Source organism: Strix uralensis, chromosome 1, assembly GCF_047716275.1.
Source record: "Strix uralensis isolate ZFMK-TIS-50842 chromosome 1, bStrUra1, whole genome shotgun sequence".
Taxonomy (NCBI): Eukaryota; Metazoa; Chordata; class Aves; order Strigiformes; family Strigidae; genus Strix; species Strix uralensis.
The window spans coordinates 55,622,763-55,641,209 of NC_133972.1; the positions used below are offsets into that span (position 1 = coordinate 55,622,763).

Genomic DNA, 18,447 nt, shown 5'->3' on the forward strand with positions numbered 1-18,447 from the left:
CCTGCCCATCGCCCTCCCTGCTGATCAGGACGAAGGCCTCTGTGCGCAGGCAGCACAGACACATCTGCAGCGCCCACCCCTCCCGCAGCCTCTCCACAGCTGCCCCCCACACCAGCTCTGCTCCAGTGGCTGCTGCAAACCTCCCCCACCCGCCCACCCCACCACACTATGGACCCTCCTGACCATAACTGGCCTTAGACAACCAAGTCTGCGCCATAACTGGCCCTTGGATCCTCCTGTCTCCAGCTGCTTCCCTCACAGAGGGACGAGACAGACACACACACACAGCCCAACCTCTCTGTCGATGCCCCCCTCCCACTTCATGGAAACCAGGCTGCTTCTGCCCTCAGGCAGAGGTTAAAAGGGGCTTTTAGAACACACCCTCATAGCTTCTCAGGATAACCTGAAGTACCAACAGTTTAAAAAAAAAAATTTATACAGATTCCATGAATATACGTTAGGAATGTATTTAATTACAAAGTGGTTTTGATAATCTATCTAGAATGTTATACCCTTAAAAAAATCTGGAGTATTTTCCTACAAAATGCAGTCATTTTTCTCACGTGTCGTGTGTTGTGAAAAAATAATTAACCAAATAACCCACTTGCTGGAACAGTTATTAAACTGCAGAACTTCTTTAGCACACATGCTAATGAAAGCCTGGGACTTTACACCAACGGCCACTGTATAACATGGAGCTCTGTGCTGCTCCCTGGCCTGCATCCTTTTATACAACAGCTAATGTTTGTTACCCATGATCACTTCTGCTTAACTTTTCTCAGATTTGATCTAAAGGACATACTTGAAGTTTTACAAAGCTTATTACCTCTTGCCCAACAGACACAGTTCTCAAGTTTTTTGAACAGTATCAACTTCTACAAGATAAAGAGACGAGATTTAAGATTTTAAGGTACTTTTATTTAATAAATAACTTCAGTAATAGCACTGTAAAAAGTGAACATCTGTTAAAATAAAAAGGCACTTAAAACAAGAATATGACTGTGATGCAGTCTGAATGGTCAAAGGCAAATATACATGGCACATGTCAAGAATGATGTGTGACTTATGTCACATGACAAACTAGCAATCTTAGCTACAGGGTAAAGGCAAATTTACAGCTAAGACTGCTCAAAAAAAAGGGAAAAAAGGAAAAAAAAAGCTTGTGTTGATACAAAAATATTACAAAAAGAATCACAACCAAATACGTTAAAAAGATTAGAAGGGTGACAAAGCACCAGGCTTTAAACCAAGGAAACATTACAGAATAAAGACACAGTATGATGTAAGGCCCTTATGTGTTTGAGGATGTCTTGGTAAGGTACTTCATGATACTGCCACCCAGGGCTTGAATTTACAAAGAAAAACTAAGCAAGTTACCAGTCAGCAACTTTTTCAGTAATGGCACGTGTTTTAAAGCTATTTTCTCCTTCTTAACATTCTTCTCAAACCCTTTCATTTTAACTATAACCTGGCAATAAGCAACTTAAAAATTAAAAATAAGTATGCACACACTTTTCAGTCTTTTACACTGCTCACTTCCAACTTACTCAACTTACCATATACTTAATCATATGTCTAGCAAGAAGACAACCAATTAACCACCAGCTCCATGCTACATGAGTTTAATTATATCTGCAAACTCAAGCCCTGATTTCCCTGTAAAGCTAAAAAGTTTAATACTAAATGGCTAGGCAGAGCCCTCATGCTGATTGCTTTAACCATTTCCCTCCCAGTCATGCCACCGCAGTATCACACCCTGCAGAAGACCCAGATTCACAGCACAGGAGTGGAAAAGGTCAAAAAGGCACCATGTGACCTTAGCTGACTAGGCTACACAGTCTCAAGTTTTTTTTGTCAGACCTCTGGCACTGATTACTTTTATTTGCAAAAAAAATAAAAATAAAATTACATATGGTACATTTTCAAAACCTGCACAGGAAAACAAACCTATATGTAATGAATTAGTAAAATCACTGCAGTTTGCCCTAAATCTATCTTACTGTGACTACAAAAATTGCTACGCTGCATACAGTGTTGTGAAGTTATACAAGCAGTGAGTGTTCATTTTCCCTCATATTTAGGATTGACCACAGTTGTCACTGCACTCTTGTAAATAGGATTTTCACCCTAGAAAAAGAAAAATATTTATGTTAATATTTAAAGACATAAGAAAGGCACCATGTTTTCGAGAAGTGTAAAAATTAGCTTAAGAAATTAGATTAAGAAATTACCCATTAATGGTTTTTTGTACACACAAACAGTTTAAGTCAAACTAGTTTTCCCTCTAGCAACTTGAACAAAGGCATGCTCAGCTAACAAAGCAAAGGGTTAGGCCACGATCCTGTTTGATTTACACCACAGGTTTCCTTCAAAAGCAGCTGAACCTCGTGTGGTCATCTCAGAGCTGAGCCATCAACACAGGGGCCTGCAGCCCATGATATTTTTAAAGAACGGAATTGTAAACGACATTGTTTGAAACCATGACTGACCACAGACCGCATTCTGCTATAATAAACATTTAAACAGCTTATCTTGTATTATTATAATTTAATTCTAGAAACAAAGTGGAAAGACTTGTAGTATTTTGATAATGCACATTCACTATTTATGTTGAACATTCAGTACTTGGCATTCTCATTTTATTCCTGCAGGTCTCCCCAGCCCCCATATGCTCAAAATGCACAGTTAAAACTAGGAAATTTCTGTACTGGTGCAAATGCTGTAATAAAACCATTATTTCTACGGATACAAGAAATGCCCACAGAACAACCGCTTACTTCTCTCTTTCTGAGATTTAAAACCCTCTATATTAAGCTTATTTTAAGCCTCCTTTGTGGCCAGGTTTCCTTTTATCTCGGTAAATCTTACTCTATTTATGGTGTCCTTGCACACCTAAGATGAACAACTTGAACTCAAAATCAGTAAGTAAATCTTGGTAGGAGAAAGGGCTACGCTGCAGATGTCAGCCTGAGTGAAGGTCCGTCCAGAACCGTACCTGACCTTCAGCAGTAGTAAGGGAATCTCTCTCCCTTTGAAATGCACCCCCCGCTCCAATCTGAGATGGCCTACATAACCGTATTAATTCAGTTCTATTTAATTATACAGTGTTTAAAATATTTCAGGTTAAAACAATTTTTCCTACAGGAAATTTTCCTAAAGGAAATCATCCCCCATGACACCCAGACACCACATGTGTCTGTTTTTTCGGGTCATAAACCTGGAAAATCAACTGGGAATACCACAGGATGTGCTAAAAGGTGACAAGGCAAGCAAAAAGTAACTTGGTGTGAAATTTTTGTACCACAATTCCTGGCCTTTTGTTGCCTTCTATTTGCAAGACCTGGTAGGCACCAAGTAACTGGTCTACCCCAACAACAGGAGCTGCTGCTAAGGAAGACCATTGAATTGGTGTTACTGCCTTGCTGTCATGGTTCCTTTCACAGAAAAAGGGTGTTTCTCCTCAAAGCCAGCTTCTCTACAGGCAAAGAGCAATGAGGCATGTCCAATCCTGGCTAGACCTGGGAGACTCCAGCCTAGTCTCTCAAGTCCTGCCAGAATCTGGATTGCTGGACAATGGAAGTCAAGATTCTCTGTTCGCTCTTCTCAAGATCTGAGTCAATGCCATATGGCTTGAGGTGAAGGTGTCCAGTGGTGCCTATACTTCACAAATACATAGCAACAGCAAAAGACCCTTCTCTCAGTTCCCAGGCAAACTCTGTCTTGATTAAAAGTACATCCAGCTACTGGTTTGAAAAGGGATGGGGAGTTAAGATTTTTTTAAACTTTTTTTTTTAGTAATCATGGAAATACAACATTGTGGCTAGTTCTCAGCCAGACAAATTAGTCAATGCTAAATTACCTCCTCCCAATATTTTTAATAAAAAACTTTGCAATAGTAAGATGTAAATGAAACTGGAAAAACATCCAGGGATGAAGGATTTAATCCGTAACTGAAGTATCTCATTATGCCTCAAAGTTCTTGGCAATGTACACTGTTTGTTTCCTCAACAAGTTTTAATGAAGAATTCTTAAAAATGTAAATATAAACCAGTGAAGTTTGATGCAGAGGAAGTCTGTAAGCTTCACAGTCTGCATTGTATGCAGACTAGAAGATACTGCACAGCCTTTCGAAGGCAAGGGATTATGTAATACTTGTTACACTGTGCTTCTAACCCTCAACATTTTATAAAACAGACTATCCCCAGCATATACAGGGACATATATGTTTACATTTTCTTGTTTGTAAAAGAGAGAGAACTTCTTTCAGATAGTGTTGGAATTGATCTAAAGGTTAGGACTAAAACTTGGAAATCTGCAGGGTGCTGCTCGTACAATTAATTTGAACTTCCAGTCAGGTTTAAAATGTAATTTGCGTAGTAAGATTGTAAATTTTTTTACTATAATGCCTTTTCAGGAGAAATCACAATTTGAAATTTATATGCTCTTTATATAGCATAAGCCCTATTTACAAAGAAATTGAAGGGCTGTACTGTCTTCCCTTGTACTTGCATGTTATGTTCCCAAGAACTCTCAGAAGCACACAGTGGGATATAGGTCACTGAATAAGGCACCCAACCAGGTGTCTCCCCATGTCAGTAGAATGTCTCGGTTCCCATTACAAATGACGGAGATTTAGTCAACACACAGAGAACTATTCAGCTTAACCCAAGCTTATGCTGGATCAGCTAAACAGCCCTTGAGGCTCTACTGCCTGTAACCGCAACATGGATTTGCAATTCCTTCCCTGCTATCTTCGGTCAGAGAGGCAGTGACAGCCCTGGCCTTTCCAGCCATACTCGATCACCATGTCTCAGCCCTTGTCTTCTACAGATACCTTATCATTAAAACTAACATGGAAGTAGTAAATAAATGTCCACTAGTTCAACACGACTCTCACTTTGCTTAGGGCCCCTCATAGCTGGCACATGGTATGAACTTTCAGAGATTAGCAGCATTCCAGGTTTTTAACTGGTCACTAAAATATGGTATTCCAAACTTGCAGTCTTAGACAAATACTACTGGTTTTAAATGAACCCATTTTCTTTACACCACTGTAGAGAATACACTGGTTTAAGCATACAAAGTTAGGGAAAACATGTTTACCACGTGCCCCTATAAATGAAAACACCACGCACACTTAAACCAAAATAAAAATCAACAAAACAGTAACTATATACAAGATCAATACATTAAAATAAAGATGGAGGGGTTTTTTCTTAAAGGTACCTTCAGCAAAGAATAAAGAGCTATGTTCTTGCAACAGTATTCATTTTCAACTAGACTGGACTGTTTAGAGGGTAACAGTTCAGTCTAGTGTTGCATAAAGATGAACCTATTATATAGGACGTTTGATTAACCTTCTTATTCCTTTTTTCTCCATGGACTTACTGTTTAACAGTCACTTAAGCTGCCTTTATAATGAGTTTAAGTTCTAAGTCACTGCAAGAAACTGCACTCTAGAATATTTAAATCACCCACATATATATTGTTCAAGAGCTGGTTCTTACTATTTTTGGCTCTCGTTAATATCCATCATTATTTTACAGTAATATAAACCGAGTCATCTGTCAACCTGTAAATACGGTAGTTGTATCAGAGGATGAAGCAAAGGCCAAGGTTTAGGGCAACACCGACGACAGAGGGCGTCATCCACCAGGACTGGAAGAGCAGAGGACAGCAGCTGCCCTGCTATCAAGTAAACACTCTTCATGACACAAATCCAAAGCAGACAGCCAGTGAGGATGGCAAGGCTCAACGGTGGTGAAGCAACACTAAGACAGTAGCTGTGCTGCAGGCCAAGGACAAACTGAACTCTGTTCAACCTAGTTGGCCTGAGCATCAAAGCAAGGATACTGTGGCGACAAGTCATTCACAACATCACCGACCAGGACTGGGGAAGTATCTGGGCACCTGGTCCACGACAAGCTCCGTGGTGCCGCAGTTCACTCACTGCGGTAACCAAGCCCACGTGTGTGTATGACTGCTGTGGAAGAGGGGGAAGGGTCACACAAACTGCACACTGTTCATTTTATTGTACATGTATACACCTGGAGGGAACCTACTGCAGCGTAATTTTCTTGTAAGGGGATTTCAGGTGAATTTTTTGCATTGGCAATACAAGACAACTGTTTGTTCACCTAAATGAAAGGTTATGTCAACAATCTAAAAACCCTAGAAAATCTTAGTTGTAGGGGAAAGGAGGATTTTCTTCTTTTTACTTCCTGTGGGTCACCTATTCTGCCAATACTGATCTCCTCCTTTTCAGTGGCCAAGAAAGCTAAACCCACCTCCCTCTCTTCCCAAAGTTCTGATATTTCTATGAATACTAAAAATGATAAAGTCATGTTTAAAAAAACCCACACTATTTCGTAATTTTAATCTTTGCAGTGAGTGAAACAAAAAGGGAGAAGTCAATCCCTCCATTCACACAAGAGGAAAGCTTTCCACAAGAATTACGTTTTGAGGAGAAATGGCAGCACTATTCATTAGATCCTGAAAGTCATGGTGCAGAGAACAAGAGCACAGAATGGAAGTTACACACCGTATAGTTTGTTAGATGCTTATCCTGCATGCAACAAAGTACACAATCAAGAGAACAACAGAAGATAAGGTAACAGAGACTTAACTAGATGGTTTATGTGAAATGTTAGAAAGGAAGAACTACTCCATTTTCTCCCCGGAATAATTGAGAAGAAAAATGGTAAGGAGGTGAACGTGGTTGGTGTGGCAAGCAAAATGACCATTTTTACAATCAATTTTGGACACACTGGAAAGTGAAATGACTGTAAAGAGAAAAGGAAAGTATATTTCATCAAGTAAGGGCTCAGAATGCTAGACAAAGTATTTGGAATTGTTGTCACAGTGATGACAGATAAGAACTTAAATACTCTCAATTCCTGCTTTCTCCCCTCATTTTTCCTTTCCAAAAATCTTTTGAGTGCAACACTGAAAAAGGGAGACAGCAGACAATAAAATTAGAGCTACAGATCCTTCCCATCCACTGGGTCCTGAAAAAAGCCTTTGGATATTAAAGGGATGTGCTGCCTTCCTGACTTCTTCATTCCCTTCCCTCTAATCTCATCTCTGTAGTTCCTATCTCTCAGTACTCTTCTGACAACCATTCCCCATCACATCTTCCCTTTCTCATTCCCTCCCCAGCAGCTGGGGATCCCAGGGAAGGAGGAGAACACCTAAAGCATTCAAGAAAGTGCAACCTCAAAAATCTACAGAAGGTATCTACCCATCACTTCTGGTTTACTGACTTGCTCTTCTGGATATGCTGTTTCTCCTTGCATATTGAGTGTGGAGAGAACTGAAGTCAGCCTTTCCAACAGAAATGAGGTGTTTAGGCAGAGTTTAGGAGGGACTAAGAAACTGGGGGCAAATGCACCTAGAGGGGACAAGAACATTTCTTCATCTCATATTAATGGTTTTTTTCTGTGGAGACCCCCAAGCTGGCTGGGCTACAAGTACTGTGATATTGCCAGTTTCAGTAGAAATAAGGATGGAGAAAATAAGATGCATATTTAATTATAAAATCAGCAGAGTATATGCATTTCACAGTTTAAATACAGGCTAGTTCTATACTAGGTTAATAAGCCAAAACAGTTAAAAAAAAAAAAGAAAAATCTGTAAGGCTTCTCTGAATGTTCCCAGAGTTATTCTAATAAACCCAGCGATATTTATAGGCTAGGATATCTGAGGAGTATCTAAACTAGCTTTGCAAACATACTAACTTTAAGCAAACTGACTGCTGATTTGAGAAGACAAACCCTCCCCTGAACTCTGTGTCTCTCCACAATCCAAATAGCTTCTTCAAGCCTAACAGCTGTTCTATTACATATCCACAAAAAAAATAAAAATAAAAAAATCACGTAGAATAGTTTAAGGTGGTACTGGTGGTATTAGTAAGTAAGCAATCTTGCTGTCAAAACAAGTTAAAAATTTTCAAGCTGCATTCCTTAAAACCCCAGAATCAAAGCAGAGGTATATAAACTCAGCAAGACTCAAACTGTGATTAACTGACTATGACATACAGTGAGTTTGAAGTGACATGCAAAGGACAAAAAAAGGAAGAAAATGAAAGAAGATACAAACTGAGACTTAGAGACCAGCTTTACGTCCATAGTTTGGATTCTTGAAATTGTTAATAGGGCTCTTGTATATTGGATTTTCTTGCTGAAGTAAAAGAAATGGTCAATGTCGAATAATTCAACAGGAAAAAAAGAAAAGTAACATTCTCAACTATCACAGAAAAAAATCATGCTATATATAAAGAAAAGCGTTAGTATTTTTCTTTCCAGCACAGAATTAATTTTCTTAAACAGAAACAAAATACTTCCTAGGAGTTTTTTTTCAAATATTCTCTTACCAAGTGTATGTAGGTGTTGACTTCTACAGAACTGTAGTGAAGGGTTTTTGATTAGCAGATTCCTAAGACTTCCTAGAGGCAGCAACCCTATACCCTATGTAAGCCTACACTTTTCTGTTGACAAGGGACTGTTGACAAGGAAGATTTCAACAAACCAGTACCAGCCATGATTTTGTGACCAGTCATTGAAAGCTCCCAACTAAACCTGTGAAAGTATTTAGAAGATCTCTTTCATAAGTGTAAAATTATCTTCTTCATTTTATACAAAAGCAACTCTCATCTTCTAATAAACATTTTAATAATATGTTGTAGTGTGGTACAACTGCACAGCTGAACTGTTCTGTCACCATGACATTTCTAACCCAAGAGGTACTTCTCAAAGAGGGTTGGGTTTTTTGTTGGTTGTTGTGGGAGGTTTTTCTGTTTTGTTTTGGGTTTTGTGGGTTTTTGGTTTTTTTGCTAGTGGTAACACATAACATGTTTTGAAGTCAGCATAAAATAAGGATCTTTCTGTTCCTCCATAGGACAAAAGGCAAGAAGACAATCTGAAACATTTAAGGCACGTGAACAAAAATCTTCTATTCTTCCTCGACTACTGTAGCTTTTATACAAATAAAAGCCTCTTGACTTACCGTATCCCACTTGGCATTCATCTTCTCCTTTTCAAATTTAGCAAATTCTCTTCTGTCATGAATGATCATTAGTAGTTTCCAAATCAGTAACAATGCAAGTCCAATAAGAACAATTCCAGCAACCACACCAGCTACAATGGGAATGATGTCAGGGCCGCTGGGGCATTCTAAGGAACAAAGCGAGGGAAGCATGACTTTACAAAATGGTAAAGGTAATGCACATCCAGATGCTTTTAAAATTTTATTTGTACTGAAGCCAGTATTTAGAATATCAAAGATATGCCAATACTCTTTTCCTTTCAAATAACGGGAGTTTTGGAATGTGTACATCCTGTAACATTCCAGCTTACTGTTATCCTTCTAAGTTGTGTTTAATCTTAGCTATAGAACAATTCATGTTCTGATGATGAAGTCTGCACACTGCTAACCCCTTAAGCTATTCATCTAGAGTATTAGAGTAAAATAACTAACAATTGTATTTTAAACATGCAAGAGCTCCAAGTCAAAGGTGGTGCTGGAGGGATAAACCAGCTAGAGTACATACGCGGATCAGCAAACAGGCTCCACATACTCTGTCAACACCATTACAGAGAAAGAGTGTTCCTCATTTTACCTCATATGGCAATTATTGTTAGCAGCTAATAAAGAGATAAGTAATAACTTTGCTTCTGAGACAGATTTTTTTTTTTTCTAGGATATTTCCTCATCTTGGGAATTGATCTCTGCTGAAATTTAAAAAAACACATCTTCTTTGCAGAAAAATATGTACTTTCAAAATAAATGAATTATGTGCTTGGAAAGAGTAATACAGATGCAAAATGATTTAAGGTGACTAACATAGAAATAATAATCCAAAATAAAACCTAACTCTTCTATTAATACAAAATTCTCACCAATCACAAACTGAACAAGGGCTTTTGCAGAGCTTAATGCACAGACTGAAGGAGTCAGAAGCAAATAAATGCAACTCCTGTGCTGTCAGTAGGAAAACTGCTTCCCTCCAAACTTCAGACTCCAAATCCTGGTAGCTGCCTCTGCAGGAGTGAAGGAAGTGGGAAGGGACATGACAGGAATTCCTTGGGAACCAATAAGGAACAAGCACCTGCTCCAACAAACACAGCTCTACCGAACAGAGCTTGTTCCTTCAGCACTTGTACGGCACAAAATTAAGGTGCCTCCTGGTGCATGAAGGCTTGATTCCAATCTTAACTAAGGCAACAGAAGTTTACCCATGAAGAGAAGGTCAGACCTCAAAAGTGTAGGGCATGTTTTCCCTTATCCTAAAAGACAACAGGGCTCAAGGTCCTCCTCTATATTTTGGACTACATTTTTAGAGAATTTTAAATATTCTGAATTGAAGTGGTATTTATTTCTAAGAGCCACTAACCACTGATGTGTATTAAGTGATGATCACCCAACTGATCAATTCCTTGAGTAGAATACAGCACTAAACCTTTCAAGACACAAGTAAGGTGTGAATTTTGTATCAGGCTTATAAAAATGAGGAGATCGCACACTGCTAATGTACAAAACCAGAATTTTTGCACTGTTAGATGCAACATCCAATGATTCAGACAATACTCTGAGTAAATAAATGGTAAAGTACTGGTCGATCTATAGAATTGTTCTCTCTTATTTGTATCAGAAGATTGAAAAAAAATCAAGACCAGTTGACTGTTAAGGATTAACTAAGCAAAAGGCTCTTCAGATCTATTCTTGAAGATACCGCAGTTCAGTAAAAGCAAAGGCTCTCAGCATGAAGTAATTTAAGCAGTTTGCAGCACGGTACACAATTTTGTGGTGGTGGTGGTTTTTTGTGTATGACTGGCCCTGTATTATTAAGGAAAAAAGCAACAAAACCCCACAGACACCATTGTTTATAACCTGTAGCACAAGTCCAGTCAAAAAAAAGTTTATTAAAATCTAGATATCTAGGACTTGCTACAGGACAGGTAAAACAAGCCTGCAAAGTGTGTCAAGTGGAAACATGAAATGCCTTAACAAATACACATATCTGATTGACTTATTGTTTTTAAAAAACAAAGCCTAAGCCTAAAGGTTTGAAAAAACTAGATCTAGAGAGGTGTTCTTCTAAAGCCACTCAAGTTCCAGACATCCTCACCTCTCACTTAGGGAATAGGTACCTATTTCGAAATGCATCTAACTCACACAAATCAACCAGAGCTACTTTGTAGTATGCAACAACTGCAAGAATTAACAAAGGGAAAGTAGACAACATCATGTTCACACCTGGGGTCTCTACCACGTGGACACTGGCTTCACCATTTGAGTTGACAGAATATGTGAAGTAGAACCAGCAGTCATCAACATCCTTCTCTTTGCAATGAGACAACGGATCGGGCTGTCCGGGCTGTGGCAACTTATCTCTGCTTTCTACCCGTGTCATGTTGAAATGCATACATTCCTGAGAACATGTTTCCTTCTTTTCTCCCTTATCAAAAGCTCTGCATTGAACGCAGTCCCTGTGGAAGTACATATCAGAAGCAATGCTTTTTAATATGTTCACAAAAGATTTCCAGCATCTAAAGACATGGGAAGGAGAAAATGTGGGGAAAAAACCCCAAGAAAACCAGCCCTTTTGCCTTAGAGGTCATGAAAAAATAAAGCAAGACACAGCTTTTTACCAGCCAGAACATTTATGCACCTTGGGATTAACAAATTCCTCTCCCTGGATGACCCACAAGTTTCAAGGGCAGGAAAAAAATTACCTAAATCTCTAAAAGGAAATAAGGCTAAAACTTTTTCAACACCTCCCACCTGAAAAATTAATACTCTCAGAGAAGGCAGTGTAGGTACAAGATAATTATAGTGAAACAGTATCCAAGAAACAGACAGGTTAAAAAGAACAAACTGAGTGACAAGCTTTACAGTAGGATATCACTCCAAATTAACTCATTGAAAAAAGCACACTGAGCAGGATTTTTATATTAAAAAGACTGTGCTGAGAGAAACCCTTAAAGTCAGTAGCACAAAGCCAGGAAACAGCCCAGCCACTAATCATAAACTTATTTCGAAGTCTCCATGCAGGAAATGCTTGGTTTCTAAAAACCCAGATTTCCAAAGGTAGGGATGCAAATTTCACTGGCCCACACAGATCTAGGTTTACTTTTCAACTGTCAGGGTAGTCTGAATTTTTCAACAGTACTTTGGAATAAGAGTTTTAAGCAAAAAGTTTAGCTGAAGTTTTAACTACTCTGGAAATTGCACAGTATACGTATACTTTTGTTACATTGATTTCAAAAGGTCAAGATGATGGGACTTTACAGCTTGTCACATTATAGACCTATGTTCCCTCCAGCTCTGCAGAAGGTTGGCTGCCGACAATCATACAGGAAAGAAGGGAAAGCTGTAACCTGCCCAAGAGGATCTGAATGGTTAAAACTGATTTAACATAACGTACACATTTCTATGCCTAACAAAACATGGCAGGGAAAAAATTTAAGAAATAATTTGCCTACCTGGAAGAAATCAAAATACTGTATCAATAATGTTTTGTTTGTAATTATTGATTCTCACCCAACAACTTTTACTGTCTAAAGGGATGATCTGATGTCCCTACATTTCAGGGTAGAATAAAGCACAATACCAAAAGCCTCATTTTAAAAGTTCTGCACACGCAAATATCCCAAACTCAAATGCATAGAAGCTGGGACTTGATTTTCTAGGTACTTACTTGTGCTCTGCACAGACACCAACACAAGTCTGACACATTTCACATGTGGCGCCTTGGAATTTGGGATCTGTACAATTACAGGTGCCACATTCACAGGTTCCTCTTCCATTGCAAATCTGTCCATTAGATGCCATACATGGAAAAGTATCCAAAGAACAATCGCATGCGCTGCCAGTGAAGTTGGGGAAACACTCGCACACTCTGCATTTGCAGATACCATTTCCTGTGCATTGAAAAGATATTGCAGTGAAATTAAGTCTAATATAAAACACAAAATTTTTGACAGTAAGAAATACATGTCCACCATCTCAGGATAGATACAGGGAAAAGAAAACCGTGGTGGAGAGATAATGAAGATACTAATGAATTAAGAGCTACAAAATAGATTTTAGCTCCTTGAAAAGCTACTTACAGGTGTTTCTCCCCTTTTCCATTCTCTAACATTTGGGTTTCCTTTCATAAACAAAACAACAAGACTAAGGAAAGCTGATCAAGAACAGTATAATGTGATGGCCGTATCTCCTGGGTGGAGAGCATTACAGCACTGCTTCAGTTCACAATTTTATATGTATATCGATTCATTGATCACTCCTGTCTTTGTATCTATTGCTATGCAGCTTTATAAAGCAAGACCTAAGAAGATGAGGAATGCACTAACAGACTTCACAACACAGAAAAATGAAACCCCTTTGGTGTCCTAGAACACCACCATTCAGCTGCTGTACTTCTGACCTCACCCACCCAACTAAACCTTATGCTCCTTACACTCCCTACACAGGAAACAAGAAACCTGTATCTCCAGAAGGGCGACTTGGATGAAATGGAAAGATCTTTGGCTACACCCCTCCTTCTCCACTGAGAATAAAGTGTTTAAGTCAATACTTATCTGTCACCATATATTTTGGAACATCACCACCATTGCTCCTATCCTTTGTGGAGCTGATGACCAATAGAGTATTCTGAGCAAATCAGATGAGGTATTCTCATAATTCAGTTAAAGCTTAGTGGCTTCTCTGTTTTATTTTTGTACCACAGTCAAAATTGAGGTAGTAGTTACACTTCTACCAGGTACTTCCATGAACAAAGCAGCCTAGGAAAGTTATAGGACAAAAATACATGCAAGCAAAATAATTTAAACACTGGCTGCTGGAGGATTTTCCAAATTGCTTTTGATTTCAAGAATTAACTGCCATCAGAGTCTTATTTCAGGCACTTAAGGTGTTTTTCTGGACCTTGCATGTTCTAATCTTCACTTATCTTTCAGAATAGTCTCAAGATAGCATCTCACTGGTATCTTGTCAAGCACAGAGTCAAGCACTCACTATTACAAGCTGAGGTCATTATCTCTTTTTATTGACACAGTGGTTACACTGAGCCAGTTAACATTATAATCTCTGGCCAGTTGTCTCAGCATTCTTTACTATAATACCTGAGGGTAATTCTGTAATAAACAGCAGAAGTCAAGTTCACTTTACACCCTTCTTGTATCTGTCGTTCAAGGAAGGTGAAATGTGTATTAACACACTACATGTTTGTCATCACAGAGAGCTGTTTTATTAATAGACATTTTCAATCACTAAATCTGTGGATATTCTCGTCTCTCTTATCAAGTAGCTATGGTCTTTAACCTAAGTATCACTACTCTACAGGGTAGAGTTGTCAGACTTGTAAACTGCTGGCCAGTTCTGCCTCCAGAAAACTCAAGTAGTTTCTCACCTCCACAAATCAAACCATTTGATCGATCACAGTTGAAGTTATCACATTCACAATATTTGCCAGAATACACTTCATTGGTGTTTTCTCTTTTCTTGCATACACATTGTCCACAAATGCATTCTCCATTGTTACTGCATATTTCTGTACTGTTCTCCCTCCTGCAGTAAGCATCCATATCCTCACTATTTACTTCATCTGTACTACATTCACATAGTCTTCCAATACGTCCTTCATTACATCTGCAAGGTAAAAACACGACTGAAAATGTAAACTTAAAAGTCATACAGTAAGAAGACTGCAAAAATAGCAGAAAGAACAGGAGTAAAAGTGACTATTCTCTCAAGGAACATTCAGAGTTAAACTTCAAATGAGATTTCTAGATGACACCTACATAGACGCTCTTGGAGATGCTGGAGCAAACTGGACTAAGTTGCTTCTATGCTGACGTGCCAGGTAAGAAACTATGTGTCACCACCTCTAACTAAATTGCCACATAACCACTATTAATCCCTCTCTCATGTGACAGAGTAATAATTATTTTTAAGTGACAGTTCACTGTAGCTGCTGTCACCTTTCAATAAAAAGATTTCCCATGAACAGCAATTAGGCAGGGGAGTAGATGATCTTCAGAGCTGCTGAGCACCAGCACATTCAGCTGAGATCTTTGGGGATCAGCACTTCTCATTATCAAGGCTAAAATATCAATGAACAAACAGAGGTTGTTCTTGTTTCCAGCAGTGATTAACAAACTGCTGTGGGGCATAAGAGACAACAGTTCAGTTGGGAAATTGCTATGATTACAAAAGGCAGTTCTTACCCACCAGTCTGTTCTCCCTGACATGAAACCATGGGGACACCAGTGACAGTGATACCAACTTTAAGAAGTCTTTCTACACAAAGATGGGAAAATCTGTTTTCCTTATTGAAAGGGAACATCAAAAACTTACTGCAAAATGGAGCAATGAACCACAAATACTGGATTCAAAGTGGCTTATCCCTCAACATACAGAATACTAAGCCCTTAGGGGGCCATACCTCAGTCTTTCAAACACCCTGTTAACTACCACCACCAACTTCATCAGGCAGATGTTAGTCCATCCTACACCAATAGTCCTCTAAGACTGAAGTCCGTATATTTTGCTTCATTTTTAATAAGTCATATATTAAACCATGAGGAATGAGAATTCTACACTTTATTTCAGTTACAGTTCACTGAGGAGGAACCAGTACTGTCTTCCAAAGTCCTGCATCTTGTTTTCCTGGAGAAGATCTTAATTCTATTCTGCTTTTACCATTCTCCTCTCAAGGGTTTCCAAGAAGAAACAGTTTTCACTTTTGCTGTAGGTTTCTTGGGGGGTGGGGGGGAGGAAGGCTTAAACTTTGATTTATTAGGTTGATCTTCAACCAGTCTTCACTGAAACTCTAAGATTTTGCTCTGCTTTCATTGCGTGTAATTCCAGAAAATCCATTATCATTTTACTTATTTTCAAATGTGTAATAAGGAATACATGTGTAATCTAATTCCTGTGATGGGCAATAACGGACATTTCAAAGGCATAAGTATACAAAAAAATTATATATATTCTGAAAGAATTATAGATATATGCAATTAGGAGAAACATTGTAACAAGATTCCAAAAGGTTAGAAATAAAGCAGGAAGAAGAGACTGAGATGTCATCCAAAATAAAAGGTGATTCTTCTATGATTTTCACTCTTTCCTGCTATGAAACAACTGGTGCCAATCTGGGTAGGAGCTCCTACCAAAAAACTAGGAAGCCTTTGAATTTCTCAAAATCAACAGACCTCACATTAGAAGGGTATAATTAGATCAGTATGAATACTTGGCAAAAACAAAGTAATTCCATTCATTTTGTCCCATAAATCCATAATTTTGCCCTATTACATTGACCTCAAAATTAAATAAAGGAAGAGGAAAAGCAGTAAGACCTATATCCTTAAAGGTACTGACTCAAGGCCAAATTTGAATTCTGACTTGTACAATACTGCCAATCTAATGATCAATACTAGGAATTTCAGCATAGGCATTATTTGTAGAGATAAGGCAGTATGTCAAAATATCCTAAAAGAAACAGGTCCATAATAGCAATTCTTGTCCTTTCACTAAAAAAATTAGTTTAAAAAAAATCAAATAAACCCTAGTTAAGGGGTCTTGCTCATACTTCTCTCTTGCAAAAATTTAAAAAAAAAAAAATCTGTTTACCTGCATGCACCACATTCAAATGTTCCATTTCCTTCGTGGCAGGCTGGACTATTAGGTTCTCCTTCACTTTGACACTGACATTCACAGATGAACTGTAGATTAATTTCCACTTCTTCAGTGAACCCCAGTGGTTTAATTTTAATTGTTTCATTTTGTCCTTTCTTTGGACATTCATTAGCTGTTACATTAATCTCAAATTTAACCTGCAAAGAAAAATAAAGAGTGCTACATTACTAAAAGGAGTTTTGTCTGTACTATTAAAAAAAACCAACACCTGAGTGTTTATATTTTATTTTTTAGTGGCAGCACATATTCTGTAAGTTACCTCATCTCCAATTGAAATGTTAGAACATTTCCTTCCATCTTCCTGCGTGTCATTCACTCCATTCTTGCAGAAAGACTTATAACTGATTGTCACTCCTTTTGGTAGCTTACTGTTTTCCAGGATAACCTCTGAAGAAAGGGACTAAACCAATAGTTATTAGCTAACTTCGAACTGAGTTGCACAAGCATTTTGCTGAAGAAAAGACACTACACAACTATGCACAGTCTAAATGCCAATCCCATGGGCACACTGGAATTACCTAAATTCCAACATGTCAAGAAACACCAGCCCAGGGCTGCCCATAGTCACACCGTGGTGACCCCTTCTCATGGTTGAACCCTGTTATGCAGGGCCAGGGCAGGTCTCCATGGATGTTGGAGGCACTTGTTTGCCCCGTGTACTCCAAAGGAGAAATGGGGGCCATTTACACAACACAGCTATGAAGAAAATATTTTGGGGCAAACCTTAGGAGGTCCCTAAGGTTGATACAGACATTGGGGTCAAATGGTTGCAAAACGGCCCTTTTCTCTTTCATGTGGAAAGAAGGCAAGAACTGAAGATGATGAAGAAACAGTGGGATTTTTGGTTGTGGGTTTTATTTTTTAAAAAGGGAAAACATGGATAATAACTTTTCTTTGTAGTTTTGTTTTAAGTGGCTTTAAGAATACATCTTTGTCATCTAACCTCTTATGGCCATAGTGTCTGTATGTCTAATGTGGTTTTACTGCAATGGTGGTATATTTTTAGTTTAGTGTACTAACTTTGTATTTTGTATAAAAAAAATAAAATCCACCTTAGAGTATCTGCCTGAAAAAACTCATAACAACTTAGAAGCAAGAAAAATAAACACAACCTGAATAAAAGGTGAACTTACATTGTATGCATCAATGATCAGCTGAATCACATTGCTGGAGTTTGAAGACAATGTTCCCACTGCAGATTTTGGTATCAGATTTTTCAATTCCTTTCAATATTTACAAAAGTAAAAGGAAAATTAAAGTCTCACTAACAAACAATGTATAATTTGTACTATAAATATCTATATGGTGATATAATGCTTTGGTGGATTAACTAGTCAAGACCAAGTACTTCAAACAAGAAGGCTAAAGTGTTGCTGGTGATCTTCATGATTTTTGAGGTTATACACAGCACTACTAGTATAAATAAATATCCAGCCTTTTCTTTTCCTCTGCATTTTCATGTCAAATTTGGTAATAGAATACTAAGACCTCCTCTTGTACAAGTTGACCACATACAAGGTATCTTCAAGATCTTAAAGAAGCAGCACCACGCTTCTAGTGCATTAAAGATAGACAGATAAAAGATGATTTCCAACAAAAAGTAAAAACCACTTACAACTTGAATATAGCTAAAAAAAGAAAAATACCTTGTTAGGTTAAAATGATGAAAAATATGCATCTCCTTTACACAGTCATTTCCTGTTTCACAATCACATCCAGCAGTTTAGTTAAACAGGAGGAATATAA

General features: G+C 38.2%; 1 protein-coding gene across 2 annotated transcripts in view; it reads right to left on the reverse strand.

Annotated features, from left to right (window-relative positions):
- Positions 1-896: 896 nt before the first annotated feature.
- The window catches only part of ITGB1 (integrin subunit beta 1), a 46,685-nt gene continuing 29,134 nt past the window's right edge, over positions 897-18,447 (reverse strand). Inside the window, exons 9-17 of one of the 2 annotated variants that reach the window (XM_074867505.1) lie at positions 17,835-17,924; positions 16,961-17,101; positions 16,636-16,838; positions 14,414-14,652; positions 12,698-12,920; positions 11,254-11,486; positions 9,004-9,170; positions 8,098-8,178; positions 897-2,127 (exon numbers count right to left, since the gene is read on the reverse strand). In XM_074867505.1, coding sequence (XP_074723606.1) covers positions 8,104-8,178; positions 9,004-9,170; positions 11,254-11,486; positions 12,698-12,920; positions 14,414-14,652; positions 16,636-16,838; positions 16,961-17,101; positions 17,835-17,924 — 1,371 coding nt within the window. In that variant the 3' untranslated portion in view covers positions 897-2,127; positions 8,098-8,103. The remainder of the gene's footprint in view (positions 2,128-8,097; positions 8,179-9,003; positions 9,171-11,253; positions 11,487-12,697; positions 12,921-14,413; positions 14,653-16,635; positions 16,839-16,960; positions 17,102-17,834; positions 17,925-18,447) is intronic. The other variant, XM_074867514.1, reaches the window with a different exon arrangement.